At 43.6% G+C, this 23,457-nt stretch overlaps 2 protein-coding genes across 4 annotated transcripts in view; one reads left to right on the top strand and one right to left on the bottom strand.

The window, feature by feature from the left end:
- Positions 1-23,457, bottom strand: part of supt3h (SPT3 homolog, SAGA and STAGA complex component) — an 82,489-nt gene that overhangs the window by 38,326 nt on the left and 20,706 nt on the right. The window lies entirely within an intron of this gene.
- The window catches only part of runx2a (RUNX family transcription factor 2a), a 48,439-nt gene continuing 44,900 nt past the window's right edge, over positions 19,919-23,457 (top strand). Inside the window, exons 1-2 of the mRNA XM_035431708.1 lie at positions 19,919-20,106; positions 20,322-20,465. Coding sequence (XP_035287599.1) covers positions 20,408-20,465 — 58 coding nt within the window. The 5' untranslated portion in view covers positions 19,919-20,106; positions 20,322-20,407. The remainder of the gene's footprint in view (positions 20,107-20,321; positions 20,466-23,457) is intronic.

Here is a 23,457-nt window from a genome sequence, read left to right as displayed (position 1 = left end):
TCATTACACAACTACAGCTGTGAAATAATCCACAGAAGAAAGAAAAATAGCTGTTCTTTTTTAAATAGATTCTGACAGTTATCCTCAAACACTCGCTTTATGCCAATTCATACATAAATATATTGGTGGGATTGCTTTATACTATACTGATCTCTGCTTTCTCTTAGGTGATCCATCGATGAATACATTACAACAAAACTCATTTTTGTAAAGCCAGATATTATTTTTTTATTTTTTTTTATTAGTGGTGGTGGTGCTGGCAGTAGTAGAAGTGGTGGTGGTGGTAGTAGTATGCACATCAGCACAGTAATAGGAGAAATAAAGTTGGATATTGTGGTAGTAGTGGTGGTAGTAATAGTAGTAGCAGCATTAGCAATAGCAGTAGTAGTAACAGTTGTAGTAGACTTAGTAGTAGTATAAGTGGCAGTAATAGTAGCCACAACAGTAGCAGCAACAGGAGAAATAAAGTTGGATAATCTACTAAAAAGGACTCCCAACTACCAACAGTAGCACTAGTTTGAGGCTCTGCTCCTTGACCACTAGGTCACACTGCTGATCTGCCAGCTACCGGAATGACAGGGAGAAGCTGAGTAGGTGGATGAGGGGCTGGGAGGGGCCAGCTCTATTCTCTAACCATGCAATTCATTATTAGTTATTAGTGGGTAATTGCACTGTGTACAATGAGAATCCACTATTACAAAACTTGTATTTGCATATGGGAGAGCTACGGTTAGAGGAGATTGTTGAAGTATAGGACTGAGTGTAGCACAGTGGGTAAGGAACTGGACTTGTAACCGAAAGGTCGCAGGTTCGATTCCCGGGTAGGACACTGCCGTTGTACCCTTGAGCAAGGTACTTAACCGAAATTGCTTCAGTATAGCTATATCCAGCTGTATAAATGGATACAATGTAAAAAAGTTGTGTAAGTCGCTCTGGATAAGGAGTCGCTCTGGATAAGAGCGTCTGCTAAATGCCTGTAATGTAATTAAGTATTTTCTTTTTTGAGTCTAATGTTCTTTAGTCTCTGCAATCGTGCACCTCTTGGCCACAAGCTCTGACGGTTATTGTTTTCAGCTTAAATCAGCACCCAAATGGGAAATGAGTTAAGCTTGTAATCAACTGCTCTAATTGATTAATTAAGACCAGAGTAACAACAAAAACCAGAAGAGCCTGTGGCTCTCCAGTTCCAGGGTTGCAGACCCGTCTCAGTCTATCTGTTCTACACTGGTGTAAACTGTTAAATTGTCAATTGATACAGATATTCCGTAGCTTTGACAATGCAGCTGTATCATATATAGTAATGTGTTGATAAAATTATTTATAGAAATGCAGTGGAATTAAAAAGGCTTCTGGCAAACGTGCATTTCAAATACCTCTCTTCCTTGTAAAATCCTTTGAAACGCCGAATAGTAGAGTTTTTCTTCTTAAAACGCGGCCTTTGCAGTGCACCTGGACTGCAGCGCTGTTCCAGCTCTGTAGCGCAATTCCCCTTTTCACATAATCCTCCCAAGGGGAGAATCCCTTTATTGCGAACACATGTCGCCTACCTGCGGACCCCCGCCACTCTGGCAACCCCATAACCCAGGCAAAGTGGGTGATTATTGAAACGCATCGCTCCTAATCACATTAGCGCGGAGAATCAAAGGGGGGGAGCAAACCCTCAAAACCATGACTGGCTACATCCCCAGGCTGGGTAGGAGAGCAGCCGTACCCCATGTGTTTTGGACTGAGCAGGGAGCGGGGGGGGGGGGGGGGGGGGGGGGGCTCTCTGTAAATTCAGAGAGCACGGGGGCGTCTTTGAGGAATTAGCGTGATTGATTAATGCAGCGGATCCCACACACATCCCAACCCCCGCCCATCCGGCTCGACTGTCAGCCTGTCCGCCTCCCGCCGAGGCACGGTCCACTGGCACTCGGGAAAGGACCCCGGAGCTCTCCTTTCACGTCCACACAAGACAGAAGAATGAATAGTGCCATACTTTCTTTACCTTTATTTTTTACTATCTTAATTAAAAAAGGCTGGACATGTATCGTATACGTTTGCTCCTCACTAGTCTCCGTTTAATAAGAGATGTCTCAATGTTTCCCCCCCCCCCCCCCCCCCCCCCCGGAATAATAGCAAAGGAATAATAGCTCAATTATAAAGCCATTTTGTACTTATACTATAATTCAGACTATTATGATTCATGAAGATTACTATTATAAATGTAAAAATAGTTATGGCATGCATTTTCTAACAAGAACCAGGGAACGGAGCCAGCCAATATACGGTACTTATACTGATGTTGCAACTTTAAGGTAGCACTGTACATTGGATATGGTTGGAATACATACTGTATGCTGTGCAATTGATTGGAACAGTCATGAACCAGTAACAAATGTCCCCGCAAAGTAAATATTTAAAACAATAAAATAAACAAATGTAGAGCACCGCACCAGTACAAGACGTGCAGAACACAGCCATGCATACAGACATACCCCAACAGAAAGCTGGTGACCCCAACAGTGATCAAGACCGCAGTAAACGAAATAATGACCATGCAAGCTTCCAAAGACTATTTTGTCCAGATGCAGCCCCACACAGCACAGTTTCACATAATGACTGTCACCGCTAGCAAACAACCAGATCTGCTGATAAAGCACGTGCACCTTCAGCAAGCTTTGAGTCAGGAACATCACGCACTCTTCTCTTTCACCATTCACAATAAAATGACCATGGGTGTCTTTCAATGACACAATATTGTTAGCATTGGTGATACTGAAAATAGCACTGAAAAACATCCATAGCTTCTTCTGAGAAAGCTCCGAGGGGAACCACCCCGTTTCTAGGAAATTTCACCTTTTTGCGACTTGTTTGACTAAGTCTGGGCTTTCGCTCTTACGAGGCTTGCTTTTAAAATCTCGCCTCGTAAACTCAATAACGTGCATAGTTTTATTGAATCAATCCTAAGTGGGGCTAGAAAAGGGAAAAGGAGACAATTAAACTTCCCAACAAGAGGCAATAACACACATTTACAACCTTTCACCAATGCAAAGGACTGAGGGACCTAAGAAGAGCAGAGCCTGATATGATGGGGAACAAGGGAACTATAGGAGGAAGGGAACAACGGGACAAGGTATAAGGTAAGACCAAAGTAAAAAAGAACATGTTAGACAGTTGAGAACATGACCTAATCAAACCTGCCTCCAACACAAGGGAATATGTGGACCTATATGAAATATCTCTGCAAACTCATAATTTAATAATATAATAGCCTGTTGCCTACACAAATGCGGAGTGAATTCACCAATTAGAGATGATAGTGCAGGATAGGTAACGACTAACAGTGTGCCAGCCCTCTTCCTCCCTGGTTTTGCATAATAGGTCTGCTCCCCCCCACTTCCCAACCCCCCGTCGGGTGTGAACAGGGTCTAGCCAAAGCCACATCCTGAGGGACAGAGGCCACCGCACCTGGAGCACACCTTTCACAGGAAGGGACCTGCTAATGGCTTGCATCCGTATCATTTGGGTACAGGGTTTTACCTAACAAAAAAAACACTGAAACCACAGCCGCGAACAGCGAAAGCCTACGGCCAAGGGGAAACACAGAGGCCAAATGACACGCTAAGGGTCCTCTCGAGAGGTAAAGATTGGATCGCTCCACACAGCACTGAGAAACAATTAGCCAAGGTTGCCCTCACCACACTGTCACCTAAATACTGTTGATGGATACCTCACTTCAGCCACTTCCACACCACGACACAGTGTCATCCTTGCACAGATCACCACACACAGTGCCTATCAGTGTTTCCAATCCACTTCTCTAAGGACTATCATCTCAGCAGACAATAAATACAGACAAAGTACCCAGCAGACATCATGATATCCAAATAAGACTACAACAAATCTTCAAAGGGGGAAATTTAACTTCCTCCAAAAGAATGTCTGAAAGCTTGGGGTAAGTGACTCATTCTCTGTAAGGTATGTCTGCACTGTTGCCTCATCTACAGCAAACATTACTGTGGGGTATGAAGAATTGTGCATAATCTAATAACGTCCACAGGCTCTGGGCAAGGAAGGCTGACGGCCTGCCCCTCTCCCTTCCTGCCCCAGCCAGGCTCCTGTTCCTCCACAGAGCCCAGACACCCACAACGCCACCTTCTACAGAACTTGCAGAAGTAAAAATATGCAAACCCAGACTTTTTTTTATTTATTTATCAAAATACTTACCTAAGCAGCTGGCCTTATGTTTTAGCTACACCACTTTATCTAGCTGGCTGACTAAGCAGCTGTATTTATGCACTAGCTACACTATTTTATCTAACAGGCTGGCCTTAGGCATACTTGGCATTAAAGCTTTCCTAAGCTTCTCTACAAGCTGGTTTTTTGTTCTTACAAACCAACCATCAAGGCACTTCTTCCAGCACATTGTTATAAAAAGACTCGTTTGAGCTAAGCATTGTTTCTTATCACTCTGCGGTTCAAAAGTCAGGCAGGGACAAATATGAGTCAGAGGAAGACATTTTTGGACTCATCTACTAATGCCGTTAGCACAAACCCGTGCAAAATCTTTTAGCACATGCAAAACCAATAACCAGGGGCTAAGGTAATGGTTTTGCACCAATCATTGGTTGTGTTATTAGGTTATCATGCGCGAAAGGTTTCTGCATGTGCTAGGGGTCTTGGTACATCAGGCCCTTCATACGCAACCTAAAAAGTATGGGTAGCTGGAGAGCAATGATGTGCTGTCATCCTGGCAAACTGAAACCGTCCCATCACTGGGTGAGGTTAGAACCAATTTTGTGCCACCCTGTAAAGGCTGCCAGCTTCAGTTAGTATTGGCACAGTTCAGATTCAATACCAGTCTGCAGAGCCCATCTGTGCCACCCAGCAGCCCAATGCTAGTCCGCTTTACAATAAGGGTGGGTCACAGAGGATGAATTTGTTCATTAAATGGGTCTTAGAATATTTCTGGTGAACTGCAGCTTTTGGCCTGTAAGTATGCAAGACTTTTGGCTTGTAAGCGCTCTGCAGTTTTCTGTCTCCTGTTACATCATCTAGAAAAACATTTATTTTTCCTAAATGATTAGAGGGAGCAGGATTTTTGCTACTGTGAGCAGAAACAAATAGAAAAAAAGTAGAGCAAAGAAAAAGTAGGCATTTTAATAATCTACCATTTCTTATCCGTAGAGAACACTACCCGGTTTATTAAAAATCTTTGTCTATACTCCTAACTGATCATTCACACAGGGTCATTTAATCACTGGTTTTGGTTTGTAACATATTGACCTTATTCAATGCAAAACTCCAATGTTTTCACGCTACCACACTAGTTTGCTATTCATTTTTTGCTGTTGTAACATAATTATTTTGATTTACAAATGTTACCTGTCCTGATATGCCATTCCACTATGCAGAATCTCGAATATAGTCTTTGCTGGCTTCAAACGCAACACCTTCTGATGTAGCTGGTAATATATTAGTATGAAATATGGAAATCCACTCTGAAAGCAAGTTACATTTTCATAATGGTGCTTAGACATCACAAAGCTTGAGCAGACAAAACAGTGTCTCAACACAACGCAGCACATCTAAAAATACAAGCGTACAGCTGTTTGACATTTATTTTTTAGGCCATAGCAACAATGTTTGGTTGTTTCCAGTTTCTGAAACCACAAATAGTAAAACGTACCGTGCATAAGGAAAACGTAAATAGCAAATGTACGCTTCAGCACTTTTGAAAGGACATGGAAATTGGCAACAAAAATGTAATATATGTCTGAAATGAACACAGGGCCCTCCTGCCAGTTCAGAGCGTTGTGCCACTTGCAGACTCGATGGATTTTTCTGGAGCACAGCCCTTAAATTATTAAACAAACCATATTGTGTGTGTGTGTGTGTGTGTGTGTGTGTGTGTGTGTGAATATGAAGCCACAAAAATATTTATGAAGTGACATAAATAAAAACCAGAATGACTGACAGTAAACGGGAAGTTTTAATTTAGAATTTAGAAATATTCATACACTGTTCGGTATTTTTACCGATCAGTAAAATTCAGTTTATCACAATACTCATGTGATATTTTAGATTTACAACAGGGGACACTAGTTCAACATTACCTAAACTACTCTTTATTGTACAAACATGTACATTCATCTGTGTTTGTGTATGAATGAGTCAAATTTCAAGAAATGCTAAATATGGTGTTCCCAACTAGAACCAGATCAAACAAATCTTTGCTGCAGTAGCATGGGCTCACACAATGAATCATGGAGGTGCCCTTTATTACAAATCTTTCGTTGCTTTAAAATGCAGACGTCAGCACGTGAGTCACCAGAACTCATCTGCTTACTGAAACATACCATAACACGTAGCGTGACATGTGTGTTTTTATTCACTGTCATAAGAGCACTAGCAGAAGATTTCCAAACAGGGCCACAAATTATCCTGTTCTAATTCTGTTCATGGAGTCAGAAGAATGGCAATACCTTACACAGGTATCTGCACTTACCCTGCTTAAAAACTCAATACATTACAGTCGCTGCTTTTTTAGCCACGTCCACTACTAATGGCACTGTTCGCATTTCAGAACCTGTGGTGAGGCAGAGCAGGCTGGGTTCAAATCAGACTGAATTAACACAGAGCGCGTTCATGCTGCACAGCCCCACTGCTGCTCTCTGAGCGGAAACCCCGTATGGTTTAACTTTGTTATTTTTACTTACACCTATAAATGCAAGCTAAGCTGTTTCAGGAATTAAACGGGGACGTCGAGCAGAAATCCCCACATTATACGGAGGGCTACGCTTTCTGACCCCCGATGTCGGCCCCCAAGAGGAAACAGCCGCAAACTGCACGCCATTAAAAGCACACCGTTTCAACCTGATTCCGGCTACTTAGGTGGTATTTAGTGGAAGAAAAAAAAAAAGATTTATGAGACTCTGTGGGAAAATTAGTTATTTATTATCCCCAGTAGTTGTCTTAATTACGTGGCCTAATGGTTAACACTTGGGCAAGGCGACTCAAAGAAAACCCTGAACACTTCAGTGTTTATAACCAGAGTCGCTGAAAGCGGACAATCACGTTAAAGACAATACTTCGCCTTAAAGAAATAAAAATGTTTCTCACAAGGAAAACTTCTGAGATTTAGGCTGCCCTGAGCAGGATTGTGGGATATTTGTTCATTTTCTATCACTTTTTTCCAGGATCAAGTTTTGTTTTTTTTAAATTATTTTGTTTTGTTTCTTCTTTCAGGATTTTCAAAGATGTTAAAGGATGACAGCAACCCCAAAATTATATGTTCATTGATTGGACAAATTATTCAGAGCAGACAGGGCTGCAAGTCTTCCAGCAGCTTTGAAGGACTCATTTTGACCACTTCCAGTCTGAAGTCTTTCACTGGTGCCACACAGCCCAGACAAAAACATTTGTTTGACGGGGGTGTGCGGATGGGGGGGGGGGGAGTGGGTGTTACGTGGCAGAAAATATTAATGCAAATCACATTCTGCAAACACGACAGATCCTGACGGATCATAAAAGAGTCCAGCTGATCCTGCATTACTGCTGCAGAGGGAAGAACTTCACACTAGGGCAGATTTACCCCATAGAAACAAAAGTCGTAGTTCAATTTAATGCTATGGAAGCTGAAAAATTGCATGAATTATTTTCTCATGATCACATTGCCATTAAAAAATTGTTTTCTTAATATTCACTTATGGCACTTGTATAGACGAAGCCCTAGATAAACCAACAAGGGTTCCAGAGCTACCCTTCTCCGTCATAAAACCTCTTCTCTTTGTATGGGTTTCACCATCACTGATTCTTTAGAAATATATAAGCTGGCAAGAAAATCTTTTTGTATTTCCATTTATACTTTTGCCAAAAAAAAAAAAACAACATATTGAGTTGTTTCTCCTCTCTCTAAAAAGAACACTTTCAAGCAGCAGTTTGGTCCTCAACGTCTTAAGGTACTTCTTATTTCTTGCTGAACATAAACAGTTCATTACAGCCTCATGGTTTTTTGTTGAATATCTCACTGCTTTTGACTCCAGTCGGGGCTGTTTCTTTTCTCTTTGGCAAATTTATACATGTTAATAAAACATTCTTGGTATGGCTTCAGTTTGCAACAGTGAGCTCCATGTCTTTAATGTAAATCTGAGAAATTCCTCGGGAAAATCATGTAATTTAGCTCACCGCAGAATACATTTTACATGCAGGCACTCGACTCAACGTCTTATCATTGTCACTTCAGCATCAAAATTTCTCATGATAAAGCCTATGGTGGGTGCTCCTTGGGCATGTTGGGTTGGGTTGCCTGCATGCATTTCTTTATGAACAGGTGTAGCCTTTAGAGCCCTCTACTTTAGTTAAGTCTCTTATCAGCATGATATAAGCACAGAAAAGATTATATATTGGAATGATGTCACATTTGTTTATCAGAAGGTCAAACCTTGATGGGGTGATACAAATGCACCCATGTACTTAACTTGCTTGGAGAAAATTAATACTGTTGCTTTAATGGATAATACGTAGCCTAAAATTGCCACCTAGAAAAGCGCTTCAGTTCAATAAATACATGAATAATAACAGAGCCATCTACGGTAAGAGCCAGGTTGAAGACAAAATGCCCAACAGTCAGATGATGCTGCGATTACTCCCAGTACACAACAGGAGAGTGGATTTACCTGGAAAGACGATGCTATGACATGATGAGCCTTTGTTCAAGGTGAGGCTCGCATAGAGGCAGGTGTCTGATGACATCACTCCTTGGCTCAGACAACTAAATCTACAATAATCTCAACCTCATTACCTCATAAACCACCGCTGTCTCTGACAACAACCTCGACACAGTCGCACGTACAGGGGCACAAAACCTCATCCGTGCCGAGAGGCACTACGCCATTGTGTGTGTGCGCAACACTAAACATCTCCACTCCGGTTCAAAATGGTGGCTGAACATCGGCAGACTAAATTCATTTTGGCCATCAAACATTTCTCTTCCTTTGAAATGGGAACCAGCAATCATGCCTGGCTCGGGTTCATCTCCCTGTCCAGCCCCGGTGCCAAAGCACATTTCCCCTGGACGTATTTTCACAGCAATTATGATCATAAGCCTGCAGAAACAAACAGTGATGAAGTGAGGAGCACAGGCCTACGACATGCAATCAGGATCATTCCCCCGCAGTCATAAACACAGAGAGCCTTTGTCTGTCTGTCCTGTTTCTGTGTTTGTCCGTCTGTCTTCCTGCTGTTTGCCTGAGCCCGTATGTCTGTCTGTCTGTCTGTCCTTGGTTTCAACTTGTCACATAGGCGTATTTAAAAGCACGCAGATGGTTTTGTTTTGTGTTTTTTTAAACAGGCTTATTTTTTTACGTAACGTTCATTTTTTTCTCGCAATTACATTTGTACAGGTAACACCACTGAACTTAACCATCAGTCCGTTTCCACATTGTTTGTCAAGCACCTCTTCTCAGGTCCCTTAACAGGAGATCGAGTAGCTTATTTCACAATGACTTGCAAAATAAGAACAGCACAAGAATACATTGAACATTGACAGACAGAAATAAAAGGTTGCCACTTTTAAGATTAACTGGGTGACTTGGGTCATGTAAAGGCCCATCACACTTGAGAATGAATGTGCAGTATGATTGCTTTGAATTGCTATGAAAATGCAGTGCATTTTGGAATCTGATGATAGATCAATCACTTCACATTAAGGAAATGACCTGAAGACCAGTCTGATGTCCAGTCACAGCCTGCTCTAATGGCCAATCATACCACTAGGTCTGTATTAATGGCCAATCACATTTGTAGGCCTATTCCATCCAGCCATCCATCCATTATCTAACCCGCTGGTCAGGGTCACGGGGGGTGCTGGAGCCTATCCCAGCATTTATGAGAGTCAAGAATATACCCTGGACAGTATGCCAATCCATCACAGGGCACACATGCAGGGCAAACCCACATGGGCCGGGGTAGGACATGCAAACTCCACAAAGAATACCCTACTAGGTCATTTTTATTCATTAACATTTATTTATACTGGGTAGGTTGACGAAGCACGCATGTTCTTTTGCAGCAACATCCTGTGAATGCCCCTCCATGTAGGCTAACCATCATGTCTTTGGATTGCAGGAAAAAACCCACGCAGGCATGGGGACAACTTGCCAACTCAGGATTCAAACCCAGGATTCCCGTGTGCATGCTGACACAGAGAGAGGTGAACATACAGCACAGCATGTGCTTATCAGAGCAGCATGTTCAGTTTTGTATGCGAGTGTTTCCCCACGCTGTGTGTGCTTAGGTTAAGAACTGAACACGCAGCACCAGGTCTCAGAGACAATGTGGACAGTCAGCATTTCATAACCAACATAGCGTTCGACGCAAAAATTTTCAACTTTTTATTTCTTTTTAAAACTGAGCTGAATTTCTCCAATGGTTAATGTGATCACTACTACTGCATTACTGCTTACTGCAGACATCTTTATATGATTAATTTTATTTGAAAGCATAAAAGTGTGATTTATATGCTTATTTTTGGTCTGCCAACAAGATGAAGCAATCCCCGGAGGTTGTGCCCACCATCGCTTTAAAACAGTCCCAGAGGTTCTGTTTTCCGTCCCTTTAAAACGATCCCAGACGTTCTGTTCGCCGTCCCTTTAACACAGTCCTCGGGGTTCTCTTTGCCGTACCCTAAAAATGATCCCAGTGGCTCTGTTCACCGTCCCTTTAAAAGCCATCCCAGAAGTTCTGTTCACCCTCCCTGTAATGGACCACCAGGCCTGCGGCATTAAGCAACTGGCACCACGCCAAGCCCGCTAAAGCTTCTCATATGATTCCAAACCCGACAGTGTGGCAGGCTTACTGGAACAAGGTAACTGAATGATGTCGGGGTGCGGTTCTACTCTGGAGGCCGAGAGCTCTGTTACTTCCCGGTCCCGCAGGGCGTCTTCCTCAAAAGCCGTTTAAGATAAAGAAATCTACAAACAAATCCGTACGCTGTGCCCCAGAATGGCCACACATTCAACCAGCAACGCATTCAGACCTGCTAACTCCTCAAACAGTGCAGCCTCCAATCCTATTCCACACAACTCAATTAGGAAAATAACACATCGAATACACGACACATAAGGGGACCTTCTGTGAATGACTTCCAGCAGCTCCACAACCATTCATTTTTTAAACTGATTTTTCCCATAAGTAATAGCTCAAACTGAACAGTGACCACAGTTACAGGTCGGCCTGAGCTATGCTGGAATAAGGTTGCTCTAAGTGGTCCAAAGTTAACCCTGCCTTCTATCAGACAACTCATTTTGCCATAATGGCTCGTGAGGAACAATGTGGTTTGATACTGTGGTATGTGCTTCTGGTCATTCTACTGCCACCGCTTAGGTAAAACGAGTTTGAATAAGTAGACCAGATTTATATTTACAGTTTTTATCCTGTGTGTATGAAAACAAGTCTACATTTGTGCACGGCCCCCTTGTTGGACATTTCATCCATCTTGAGATAGACCTGTCATCAGAGGGGTGTAGGTTCGAGTTCCAAGTGGGGCACTGGTCTGATACAGTAGGCGGTATCAAACCTGAAATGCTTCAGGAACAATACAGCTACTGACCTCACCTGATGTATGGTGAGCATTGTGTTGCAAAATGGCTGCCATACATTACACTGGTGGGGGCTTTACACTGGTGCTGGTCGAGGTGAGTCATTCAACGCCCTTCCTCTCCACAGCCTACTTCATATCCCACGGAGTGCGCAACAAAAATGCAATTCATGATTACAAGGCATTCCGGTAGCATCAGAATGGCGGTGAACAATGAACGTCCCAATAAGATTCTGCGCCTGATTACCATAAATAAATAGCTGGCAGACAAATAAACTTTGCGCAGTGAAATAAACAGACGAAATGAAATGAAAAAGTCGAGTGTGTCCAGTGCTGATATGAGTGTGCATGCCTGTGGTCCCTCCGAAAGCTATAATAAGAGCAGTCTGGTGAAAGTGTTTTCGGTTTCCAGTCGATGTGTACGGCGGGGTCCCTTGTTGTCGTGTAGAACGGCCTTGCTGGCAGTGTGGAAAAACAGCCCGTAAATGCCGCGAGGAGGCTTTCAAAGACACAACAGCGCGTAAAGCCAGCCAAACATATCCGACATGTAAATACGGCAATAACTTATAAATAGACGCAGAAAAAAACAAAAAAAAACAAATAAGCGCAAAAGAAGTGTGTGCACAGCAGGCCTGTCTTATCTCCAGCGAGCCGGTTATTATTTTCCAGGAATGGTCAGCTAACATGCCCGAGTGCTATTTTCATCATCTGTAATGAAGAAAACTGGGCTTCCAGAAACCTTTTTTTTTTTTAGAAGCATAGCATTTCAAGGGCAGATGAAATAACACGTGTCCTTCAAAGATCTGATTCTGATAACCGCACTGTAGAGTGTCATGGTGTGAGAGCCGGTTAAGCCTATACTTTACCAGAACACTGTATTAAAGACACGTTTTGGTACAAGATGAATGAAAACGACACTGAGACCGCACAGACACAGAATAGAATATATGAATACAGATAGACGCATAGAGAATAAACAAAGCGAATAGAAGAACCCCATATGATCTTCATTAGTCTTGAGGCCGAGTTCTTTGATGATAAAAGCCCTTAAAATGGAGGGAATGGTTGGCACAGAGGTCATATGTAAGCACCTTGCTCTGACAGACACCATAATGTAAAGATAATTTCGATTTTTTTTTTATTGCAACGGCAAACAGAGTAATGTTATTCAGAGCACATTTCTGGTTTCTGAGGACCTTCAGCATAGACATTCCTGCCCTCAGCATACAAATTACACAGAATTTCTGCCTCAGCCACAAATACAGCTGCTTCCACCTGAGTTTGCATGGGTACTTGGGTATCTAGGTGGTGCAGAAATACTGATGACTACAACTACCTTTGTACTTCGTCGCATATTCAAGATACATTTTCATGTCTGGAAAATGGAAATGAGAATTAGGCTACTATTCATTTTTTAATATAGTAACTTGAACAAATGCAGGAGCCAAATTCATTGGCAATTATTGTGACCATATTACAAAATATGAGAACGCAGGAATGATGGAAAGGTGTCAGTGGAAAAAAAAAAAACTGCAATCTGTGCAAAGTAAAAGTCTGCAACAGACAGACTGTCTCCCCCAGGCCAGGAAGACAAAGGGAATCCGGTGTGCTCAGCGAGCCTGCCGCAAACAGCCAGCCAGCTTTGATTTACACAAAGAAGCCCTACTGTACATATGCATGCAATTCAGAAAACCCCAAGCCAATGACCGATCTAATTTAAACCAGAGCAAATAGTAATTCCATCTTAAGTATTTTACAGCGTAATGGATTAGGTTCTGTTCTTGTTTTTACAGATAGGTCGGTTGCTACTGCAGTTCCAAGAACCAATCAAGGAGGGTCATCAGCTAATGCAACTGTGTAACGGCGGTGGCTAAAGGAATAATTCTCTTTGTGCGTTCAGAAAAAGCCACAATGACCTACAAAACGGCAGTATTGTCGAGTCAGCCTGAAGTTCGACAGTGTGTGTGCTTATGCATTTGGGCACACGTGTGGGTGTATGTAGGACTACAGTGTCTGCGAGTGTGTGTGCATGTGTGTGCGCCTGTGCATATGTGAGAGAGAGTGAGAGAGAGAGAGAGAGAGAGAGAGAGAGAGAGTACAGTTACAGAAGTATAAGATTTGTTTATGCCTTTCTAAAATTAGATAAAGAAGAAAAACACATTTTTTTTTAAACAATGTCAGAATTACAGGTTTTATTCCCAGAAGCTCTATTGTATTACAAACTACTGAATGATGAGTGGCTGCGGAGCCAACTGCAGAATCGCTCAGAGCCAATGAGCTGCCACGTGAGAAGCCCGAGACCCTGAACTTGAACTCCCCGCGGCTCCGCCAGCAGCAGGGGGGCCGGACTCGGCTTTCGCGACGGTCGCTTCCCCCACCACTCCCCCCACCCCCCCCCCCCCCCCCACCCCGACCCCCGCCACCCAACCCCCACCCCCCCGAGGAGTTACTCTCCGCGAGTCTGGCGCCCTCACGGTGACGCGGCGCGTTTCCGGCGCGCGGACCGGCGGTGCCGTCATCGGCGCGATGCGTCGTCTCGCCGTTTCCCCGCGAAGGGCCCGGCGCCGACGTCACGCGGCCCCGAGCGGGGTGAGTCAGGGCCCCTGCAGGTGTTCTCCGAGCGTCATTCCCCGAGGCCCCGCGCCCCGGCGATGGGGGCCGGACCGGCGGGGCGAGCCCTGTGATTACCGGGCCCAAAATGACAGGCTGGCCTCCCGTAATTACCGCCTTCCAGACACGCCCGGGCCACAAGAAACCCGCGGCGGCCGGAGCGCAGCGGAGCGGAGCGGCCCGGGGGCTGCGTCAGGCGTTTGGGCAAGGCGAGGGCGAGGGGGGGGGCGATGGGGGGGGATGGGGGCGGCGATGAAGTTCTGAGGTTCACGCTCCGCGCACTCCGTCCCCCCCCCAGGGGTTTACGGTCGCGGTTTGGCTAGTCTCTGCCGGCAACGCTGTCCCCAGAAGCCCGAACGCCCGGCTCCCCCCCCGGGGGCCAAAGTCAGCTCTCCGGAAAAAAAAAACCCACGCGCCCCTTTCATCGCCCGCCAATCCCGCGTGGCGAAATACCCGCCGGACTGGGTCCCAGTGGGATGAATGGGGCGGGGGGGGCGGTGGGGGAGGTGGAGGCAGAACTCGACAGACTGCTGATGCGATAACTGTGAGTCAGGGTCCGCCGCTCGCCGGCCCCCCAGGGGGGGGGCCCCAGGCACCGGGGGCGGGCAACGCCGCCGTTTACTCTGGAAGGTCGCCCCGATTCGCGAGGAAGGAAGCGAGAACGGTTTTCGTTCGCGCCAGCCAGCCACCAAAACCAAAATTATGTCACCGCAGCTTTCCAATAATCCCCATTTGCTCGTTGCGCAATTAGAGATGAAAGATCGACTTCTGAGGGCTAATTTTATTTTCGTGTTTGGCTTGTAAAGACGCCACTCGGCGTTTTCAACCCCCTCGCCCCCTCGCCCCCCCCCCCCCCCTTATGTTTTTCTTCGAAGCAGCGAGCCCCCCCAAAAAAAAAAAAAGGGGGAGAGGGGCTTTCATCCACCGAGAATGGAGCCGGTCGGCTGGAGCCCCCCAAGGATAAACTACACTTTCAAGGGAGGCTATTCTCATTATGGAATATGAAATACAGATATGAAATAAATACTCCACAAGGCCCTCCGACTCTCACAATACCAACGGCCTCTTTGCGTTGCCTCCAGTTTTTGTTCAGTTTTTGGCCGACCGTTTTTAAATCGTATTTTTTTACTGCATATCTAGCATTGTGAAATGGTTTCATCCGAATTACAAACATGGATTAAGTACTTTAACGTATGAACATATTACACTTTAGCTCCAAAAAAGCAAGGCCATTGAGACCTGACAGCAGTGAATGCTTCCTTTTGAGCAGGTTAAAACATAACTAAAACAAGCTGGATTATTTTGTTAAAATCATGCTTTTTGTTTTGTATATGTATACTTATATTTATTTATGTATATATTGAGCTGTGTTGTATTGAGGCATGTACACTGTATGGCTTGTGGTAATACATTTCCTCTAGAAAATAATCTAATCTAATATAAAAAAATATGACTTTTCAGACATACTACGGATTAAATTTCATTTAACTAAAATAAATCCATCCATGTAATCAGAGATTAAGAAGCTTTAAAAATATCAAATTTAACTGCATGCACATGAGATTAGTTTGTGATAACTCCAAAAGTTACAATAAATGTGTAAAAGTCTACTTTGGACGGTACACATCTGAAAGTATAACACAGACCAGGATAGGGGAAATTTAAAAAATAACAAGTCGATATTCCTGCACACCACCCCTCATTCAGAACTTCAACAATATTAATGTCTCATGTATCAACATTTCAGTCTGAAGGATCTTCCTCAGCCCGAGACAGTAAAACAATAAATAAAAAATAAGTGAAATTGACGTTTAAGTCAACATAGAACCAGCCACTATACTCACTTTATTTAAACACATTTAGCCCATATAACGCAAATAAAAGAAAGCTCAATACAAGTGCAATACCAAAATATAAGTAATGATCACTACACTGTAATTCATTATCATGTATCAGCAACAATATTCACAAAGGACGGCTGACATTTCTTTTTTTTTTTGGATTTATATCACAAGTAATTGAAAAGGTTATTAAAAGGCTATTTCATGAACACAGTACAACTTAATAATGATTTCAGTTTAATGTATTTAAGGGTCTGCACGGTCTTAAGGCATAACTGATGGGAGAGAAGCCAAGCTCCTGCCAATCCCAGACCAGAATGCTATACTGAGAGCCCCATTAAAGCCCCATCCAACAGCCCCATCCTGGCAACCTTCCGGCAACCATCTTGTTACAATTTTGTTATAATCCGCAGATTGCCACAACACATTTCTCTGTGGGCTCCCCCAACCAAATCGCTACATGAGCTACAGGTTTCTATAAAATAGCATGGCTGGGTTTCTCACCAAAACCCAAAACCTGCCCACGCCAATCCTGTGAAGCCCTCTCCTGTCCTGTCATCCTTGCACCGGCTACAGGTGAAATTTAAAACTGATTTGAAGTTCACTCTTAGTTTGTAAGATCCTAAGTTTGTAAGAATGCTACTGGCCTTGCCTACATAAAAGAGCTGTTCTTCCACAGTCCATCAGTACAGTCTCAGACCCAGCAGTTCCAGACTATGGTCCATAACTAAGAACTGGGCTCTGCACCTGGGGAATCAGGCTTTCTGTTTCGTCATCCAAAACTCTGAAAGCCCTTACTCACTACCTCAATAAAGTACAGCATTTAAACATAAAAAAACCTTACACTTTTCATCTTCATACATATAATTACTCCTCTACTTATTATTCTTCAGCATTATTCTTTTATTTGACCATTCAATTTTTTTTTTTTGCTTTCTGGAAATACAGAGCTTTGAAATTCTGGACTGAAAAGCAAACAATTATTATTTTTATTTTTTTTAATTATTATTATTATTATTATTATTATTATTATTACTCTCTCATCACAAAACCTTGTTGCTTTGTTGTCCTGTTAACGCCAAGTTGAACAGCACATCTTAGATTTGTTTTAATTATTTTCTCCTACACACACTAAAAAAAAAAAAAAAAAACCACAAGATGCTGTTGAGTACAGACAGGAGACGACAAACAATTACAAACTCCACGTTTAATAACCATGAAGTACACTATCCACCATAGGGGGGTGAATACTTACGCTCTGGATTCGTGTTTACAACCGGCTCCATTAAGTCACAGTTGAGTGCACACTGCATTGTGGGAGAATAGGTTTCCTGTTTTAGCTTAGCCACATCCTCTGTTGTCATTTGAGCCCGGTTTTCCATGATTTTATATCCATCTCCACTTCAAAAAGAAGAAAAGTTAAAAAGAGAGGAGACTTCAGGAAATGGTGGGACTCCGTTACAGTAAGCACTCGCTAGTGTGCTGAAAATCATTTATAAATCAAACCATATGCAATTCAGCTTTCAAACATACTACAATAAATAAAAATCGCTAATACATCACTTTTCTACCGAGGAATATAAAACATAAATCATGAACATTTCATTCTAAAAGACAGGAATAATATATTCCACTAACTTAGCCACAACTATACAACTCTCAGAGCATAATGATTTAGACTAAATCCTGTCATTGAAACTTTCCCTTGGAATAGAAATGACATTTGCTAAATGTAATAACCAAGAATGCAATAAATCTGTAGAAAATGCAGTAAAGTTTAATACTTCATAAATTCCATATAGTTAAGCATGCTGAGAAACTATCTTCCCATTCTATATTATATTACTTTTTGGGTCTCAAGCCTATTCGTTCAACATTTTTATTATAAATGTACACAAAAATCCAGCATTAAAAAGAAGGTCACAATACTGCTTCCTGCAGAAAACACCAATAAAATTAAACAACACCCAGAATAATCTGTAGAATGATGAAATGCCCATCATTATTTTATCCCAATACCAAACACCCAAAAGCTATGAACTCATTTAAAAGCAGAGACTGCAAGGGATAGGAACCACAGAACAGAACAGTCCACACAGAGGACAGAAGTACAGCATGTACGCACTTAATCATACTACAGTTTACATTATCTGGAAAATGCATGGTGTATGTTGCGAGTATATATTACCCAAATACTAATGTACGAGTTATAGAAACAGATTGAGTTCCACCTCCAAAACATGCAGGCGCAATTTCATCAAGATTATATTAATAAGCCATATACTTTATGCACTCTTTACACAGACACAAACTTTCCTCTGTTTTTTATTCACTCAAACTGGGACGAGAGCAACTGACAGCTTTCCATTACAGCACCCAAATATACAAAAATAAACTACTGTGTCTCTATGATAGCAGCCAATAAGGAGGAGAATACCACACCAGTGCACTGAAGGGATCCAAGCACCGTATCAACGGAATGACTGGCTTCACATAATTGGCTGAATTGATTGATACCCTCTAATGTGAATTGAAATGCAATAATTACGTTCGGCTCAACCTTCAACAAAAAATTTTAATGAAAAAAATAATTAAGCTGTGATTATTCAATGGGCCTGCGTCACAAGAGTACTTTTTCTCCTGTAATGCCTGATGTGTGCAGTGACTTAAACAGTCCTGAGAGGAGACGGTGAGAACAGAAGGATCACCGACAGAATTAATGCTAGCTGGGCCGACAAATTCACCGTCAATGCGCCGCAGGAGAAAAACAAGCAAAGAATTATAAAAGCGGAAAGTGTTTAACCTACTGCGAATGGCATTTAAACGAATATTTGCGGCATTACGCGGATTACAAATGAAAATCAGCTCTGCAGGAAAACAAAACCCCCTAAACATCAATGTTTCGACAGACGAACAAGCAATAAAATGAGTACACTCCCACCCCGAACAGTGCATGGCCCAAAGGCTGTGACAAGCCTCACTCTCGAAGTTAAAGTACCATGTACCATTATTACAATAATAATAATTATCGTTATTTTTTCCGGTCATTAGCATTTTGCGCCCCAACACATTATTTCACCCACAAAGGCAAACATGTACGACAGGTCACCACAGGGCAGTGGTGGCATACTGCAGGTACCAGCCTTGCGTAACACATGCAGGTGAATCACAGCTGCCAACTGTCATTATTGCGCTCCTTATACTGAGACACAGAAAGAATCCCCCTTGCTGTAACGGGCCTTCCGTGACAGCCAAGTACAGATTAGAGCCCTGCATTCATCCAATTACAGCTCTTAGCGTTCTACTCGGCCAATTACAGAGGGTGCAATTCAGCCAGGGAGGACCAATAACGTGTCGCCTACGCTATGACACAACGTGAGAGAGTGAGAGAAAGAGATACACTGAGAGAGCGAACAAGGAGAGAGAATGAAGACAGCCAGAGAAAGTGAGGGGAGAGAGGGAGTGAGGGAAGAGAGTGGGAGAGAGAGAGCAGACCTTAGTGTGCAACTGCTGCTGGGTTGTGAATGAACTGTCAATCAATACTGCTGCTTTGACCCTGAGACCAAATTGTTGGTATTTGACAGTGTCAATCAACAAGAGAAATCAGAGAGAGAGGGAGGCAGAGAGAGACAGAGAGAGAGAGAGAGAGAGAAAGAGGGAAAGAGGGCAAGAGAGAAAAAAGAGGAAAAAAAAGAAGGCTGGTTTTTAAACTTTCTTCCCTCCCTTCTCATGACTCACATACTCTGCATCCCTCTGAATGGCAGGAAGAGCTGCAGAGCGAAGCAAGCGACAGAGGAGGCGTTGGGCCGTCCTTCCTCCCCGGGAGCTGTGATGTCACGGGCATGTGGCCCCTCCCCCTCCAGTAACAGCGCACGAGGGGGAAAGGAGAGGTTTAAAGCCTATGTGTTTTTGTGTTTTTGGATTGTGCGAAAGCTTCATTCGCCCAACAAACAACCACAGAACCACAAGTGCGGTGCGCGACTTTCACCCCCAGACGACGGCAGGGAGGGCCCCCCGGCATGTAAAGAGTTAACCCGCGTGGGTCACCTCCAGTCACGGCGGCTGAACACGGTGGTAAGTACAATCTAACCACGCGCGTCTCCGCCGCGCACACCCCGCTCCGTCCCCCCGTGCGCTCGCGCTCAACTCTGCCTTCTCTCCCCCCCCCCTCCGTGCATCGCGACACCCGGCGCCCGCAAGAAAAAGAAAAAAAAAAAAAACCCCCCAACGTTTCATTATGGAAGCTTTCCACCTCCGTCTCCAACGATACCGCTTTGTTTTCTCCCCAGTTCAGGAATTCGAGGGTCTCGGGAAGCAACAAGCGGCGCGAGGATCGCTGGGAGGGTAGCGGAGACGGGCGTCGCTGGGACAGGCTATGGCATCCAACAGCCTCTTCAGCTCCGTCACACCATGTCAGCAGAACTTCTTCTGGGGTAAGCCCTGAGAACATTACCTCTCGCTTTCACTGCAGCCTGGTTTTTACCCCGTGAGTCTCCGGTTTGATCTCCTCAAAGAATCCGCTCAGATCAACAACAAAAAAAAAGTGGCCCCGGCAGCGCGCGGAACACAAAGGTGCTTCCGAAACGCTGATGCTCGCCGGGATTTTTCCTTTTTTTTTTTGTCTTTGCGAGCGTGCGCTACCTCTGACATGTTCGGACAGCTTAAGCGGGAGTTGCGTGAAAGGACCGAGGAGGCGCAAAGAGAAATCCGGCGAGCGTAAACAGTGACTTGGATCGGCTTTGCCTACTTGCATTGAAACAAGATGTGGAGCGGCTGCCGTGCGGGAGCGCGGTCGGGTGTTTTGTTTGGTCTCTTTTTTTTTTTTCCCGGCGTTCGTGGTTCAGACCCCTCGGTAGGGCGAACGGGGTCTGCGGGAGCTCCGCGTGGCGGTGGCGGTCCGCCTCCCCGGGCCCCAAAAACACACGCGCTCGCCCGTCTGCGGGAAATTACCCTCCTCGCCTGCACACGCACCATCGGCTTCTCCCCCCCCCCTCTCGCACGCGTGCACAAAACGTCCGGAACCGCAGCTCGTTCCTACACCTTTTTCGTTACGAATTCCAGGAAGCGGCTATCGGAAATAAAGACTCCGGACACAGACAGAGCTGCGCTATGAGACCCCACTCTGAGGCGAAAGGGAACTATTATGCCCTGGCGGTGCCAAGAGCAAAAACGCACAGTGCGAGTTAAATATATAACATCGGCATGTAATAAAAACGTGCTGAAACAGAACTCGGTCGGTGCACAACGTAGAACCGCAGAAGGCAAAACTGAATCGTCCCGAATAATCCACGTGCCATCTGTAAATTTCTGATTGAGCAAAAATAAAAAATAAAAATAGGGACTAAAATATTAACTAAGCGCATTTAAAATTAAACTGTCATAAAACACAACCAGGTCACAGCAATACAAAAACTTCCCTTCATAAATTATTTATAAATATAAATAATAATTTATCTAGATAAAATATTGCTCTATATTTGCACACTCATGCACAAACACACAGTAATGCCAGGTCAGACTTACAGCATTTTCTGAATGGTGTGCTTCATGTCTAAAGCGTTTAAAAAAGGCCAGGATGCAGTTATCCTGGGGCAAATGTCTCTCTCCTAAAACCCACTCCCAACCCTTTCATTGGCTGATTGGTTTATTTGGTCATCGGTTCAGCTTGCGGAATGAAAACCCAAAACCCAGCATCGACCACAGGGAGAGTCACAGAAAGAGACTAGTCTAATGAGTCTATTTACATCTTCCCAAAAATACGGACAGGAAAAACAAATAAGAACAAACCCGTGTTTCTCATACTATCATACAGTCAGAAGCGCATTTGCTCGTTTACCATGCTACCGGTCTGTAGAATGATTATAGCATCAGTCTAGCAGCATGTTTACCTGTCTACCATAGCTAGCTATATAGAGACTGCCCTTTGTTCACCTGAGACAGGTGCTCCTGTTCTTCACTGTAAAATTATACCTAATCTCTAAGACAATAACCTAAATCACTGGTACTCATGAAGACTATTAAAAAAACTTAACTTTCAAGAAGAAAACTGGGATTTGGGATATAAGAAAATAATTAATTTTTAAAAAGTATCTAATTTTATCCAGCATCTTAAGCTCTGTCAATTGTTCAGATATTCTGCTTAAATATTTAAAAATTAATATCTACATCAATGTACTTAAGAACTTGGCTTCCAAGCGACAATGCCTCATCAGATATCCCTGTGTACTGAATTACAGATTGCATCCATTTCATTCTCGTCTTTATTAAAAGAGCTATAAAACTTTGCAGAACAGTAAAATCCTGTAACCCATTTCAGTTGCAGGGGAAACCACACCACCTACAACGAAAAGTCTGTAGGATTTTACTGTTACTCTGTTTAGACAGGGAAAACCACCTGCAAATGTGTTAAAAAAACCTCTCAGTTTAACGAATCGTTTCTTATTAAAATAAACTACAATGATGAAAAATACAAACAGCACATAAGCATGTCTGGTGTAATCTCGCAGATACAGTAGGCGGGTTCGACAAGCAGTGCGTCAGCCCACAGATTAGGACAGGTCTGAGACAGGCAAATCCAGCAGCCGTCTGAATGAGGTGATGGATCCAGCCTGCAAATCCAGGGGCAGTCCGCGACATTACAACACGCGCAATGCACAAAATGCACTTGCATAACAGCACACTGCAATCCACTAAATATACTTGCATTACAGCACGTTGCAGCGCAGGGCGATGTGTACTTACATTACGACGTAATGCGCTAAATTTATTTACATTAAAGCACATAGCAATGGGTACGTACCTTACAGCATGCCACGATGTGCTAAACACAGCCTACATTACATTACAGCTCACAGAAATTGGCTAAATTTTGTATTCATTAGCACAATGCTATAGGTTTGGCTCCCTTGTAGGATACTGAGCTGTGTGCTTGAGTAAGAAACTGGACCTTAAAACACTTAAACAGTTGGTTATAAGAATAATAAAAAAACAAAACCTTTAAACCTTCAGTTTGTTATTTCAATGATAAGAAACCAAACTCTAAATGCTTCACTTGGGCATTAATGGGCACACTGATAACAGTCTATGCCTTCGACAATTCCACCCACTAAGCAAAGTAATTAAGACAATACAATAACAATGATAAGACTTGGTCCACTATGTGAATGAGATCTGAAAAGAAAAGAGTGCTATTAGTCGGAAAGGGAGGGGGGGGCTATAAGGTGAGGGAAAGAGGTAGAGGGAAGCTGGCCAGAGACGGTCCAGTCTCAAGGGAACAGAAACCGGCACTTTACTCTGAGAACGGCACACGTGTTCTACACGCCTACACCCCCCCTTACACACACGCTCTTAACAGTTACTAATCAATTACACGCCGGGCTCTCTCTCGCTGTGAAGTCCATGTGCTCCTGATTTATGCGTGCGGTG

This window comes from Anguilla anguilla, chromosome 1 (genome assembly GCF_013347855.1).
Source record: "Anguilla anguilla isolate fAngAng1 chromosome 1, fAngAng1.pri, whole genome shotgun sequence".
Classification (NCBI taxonomy): domain Eukaryota; kingdom Metazoa; phylum Chordata; class Actinopteri; order Anguilliformes; family Anguillidae; genus Anguilla; species Anguilla anguilla.
This window is presented reverse-complemented; position numbering and strand designations above follow the sequence as displayed.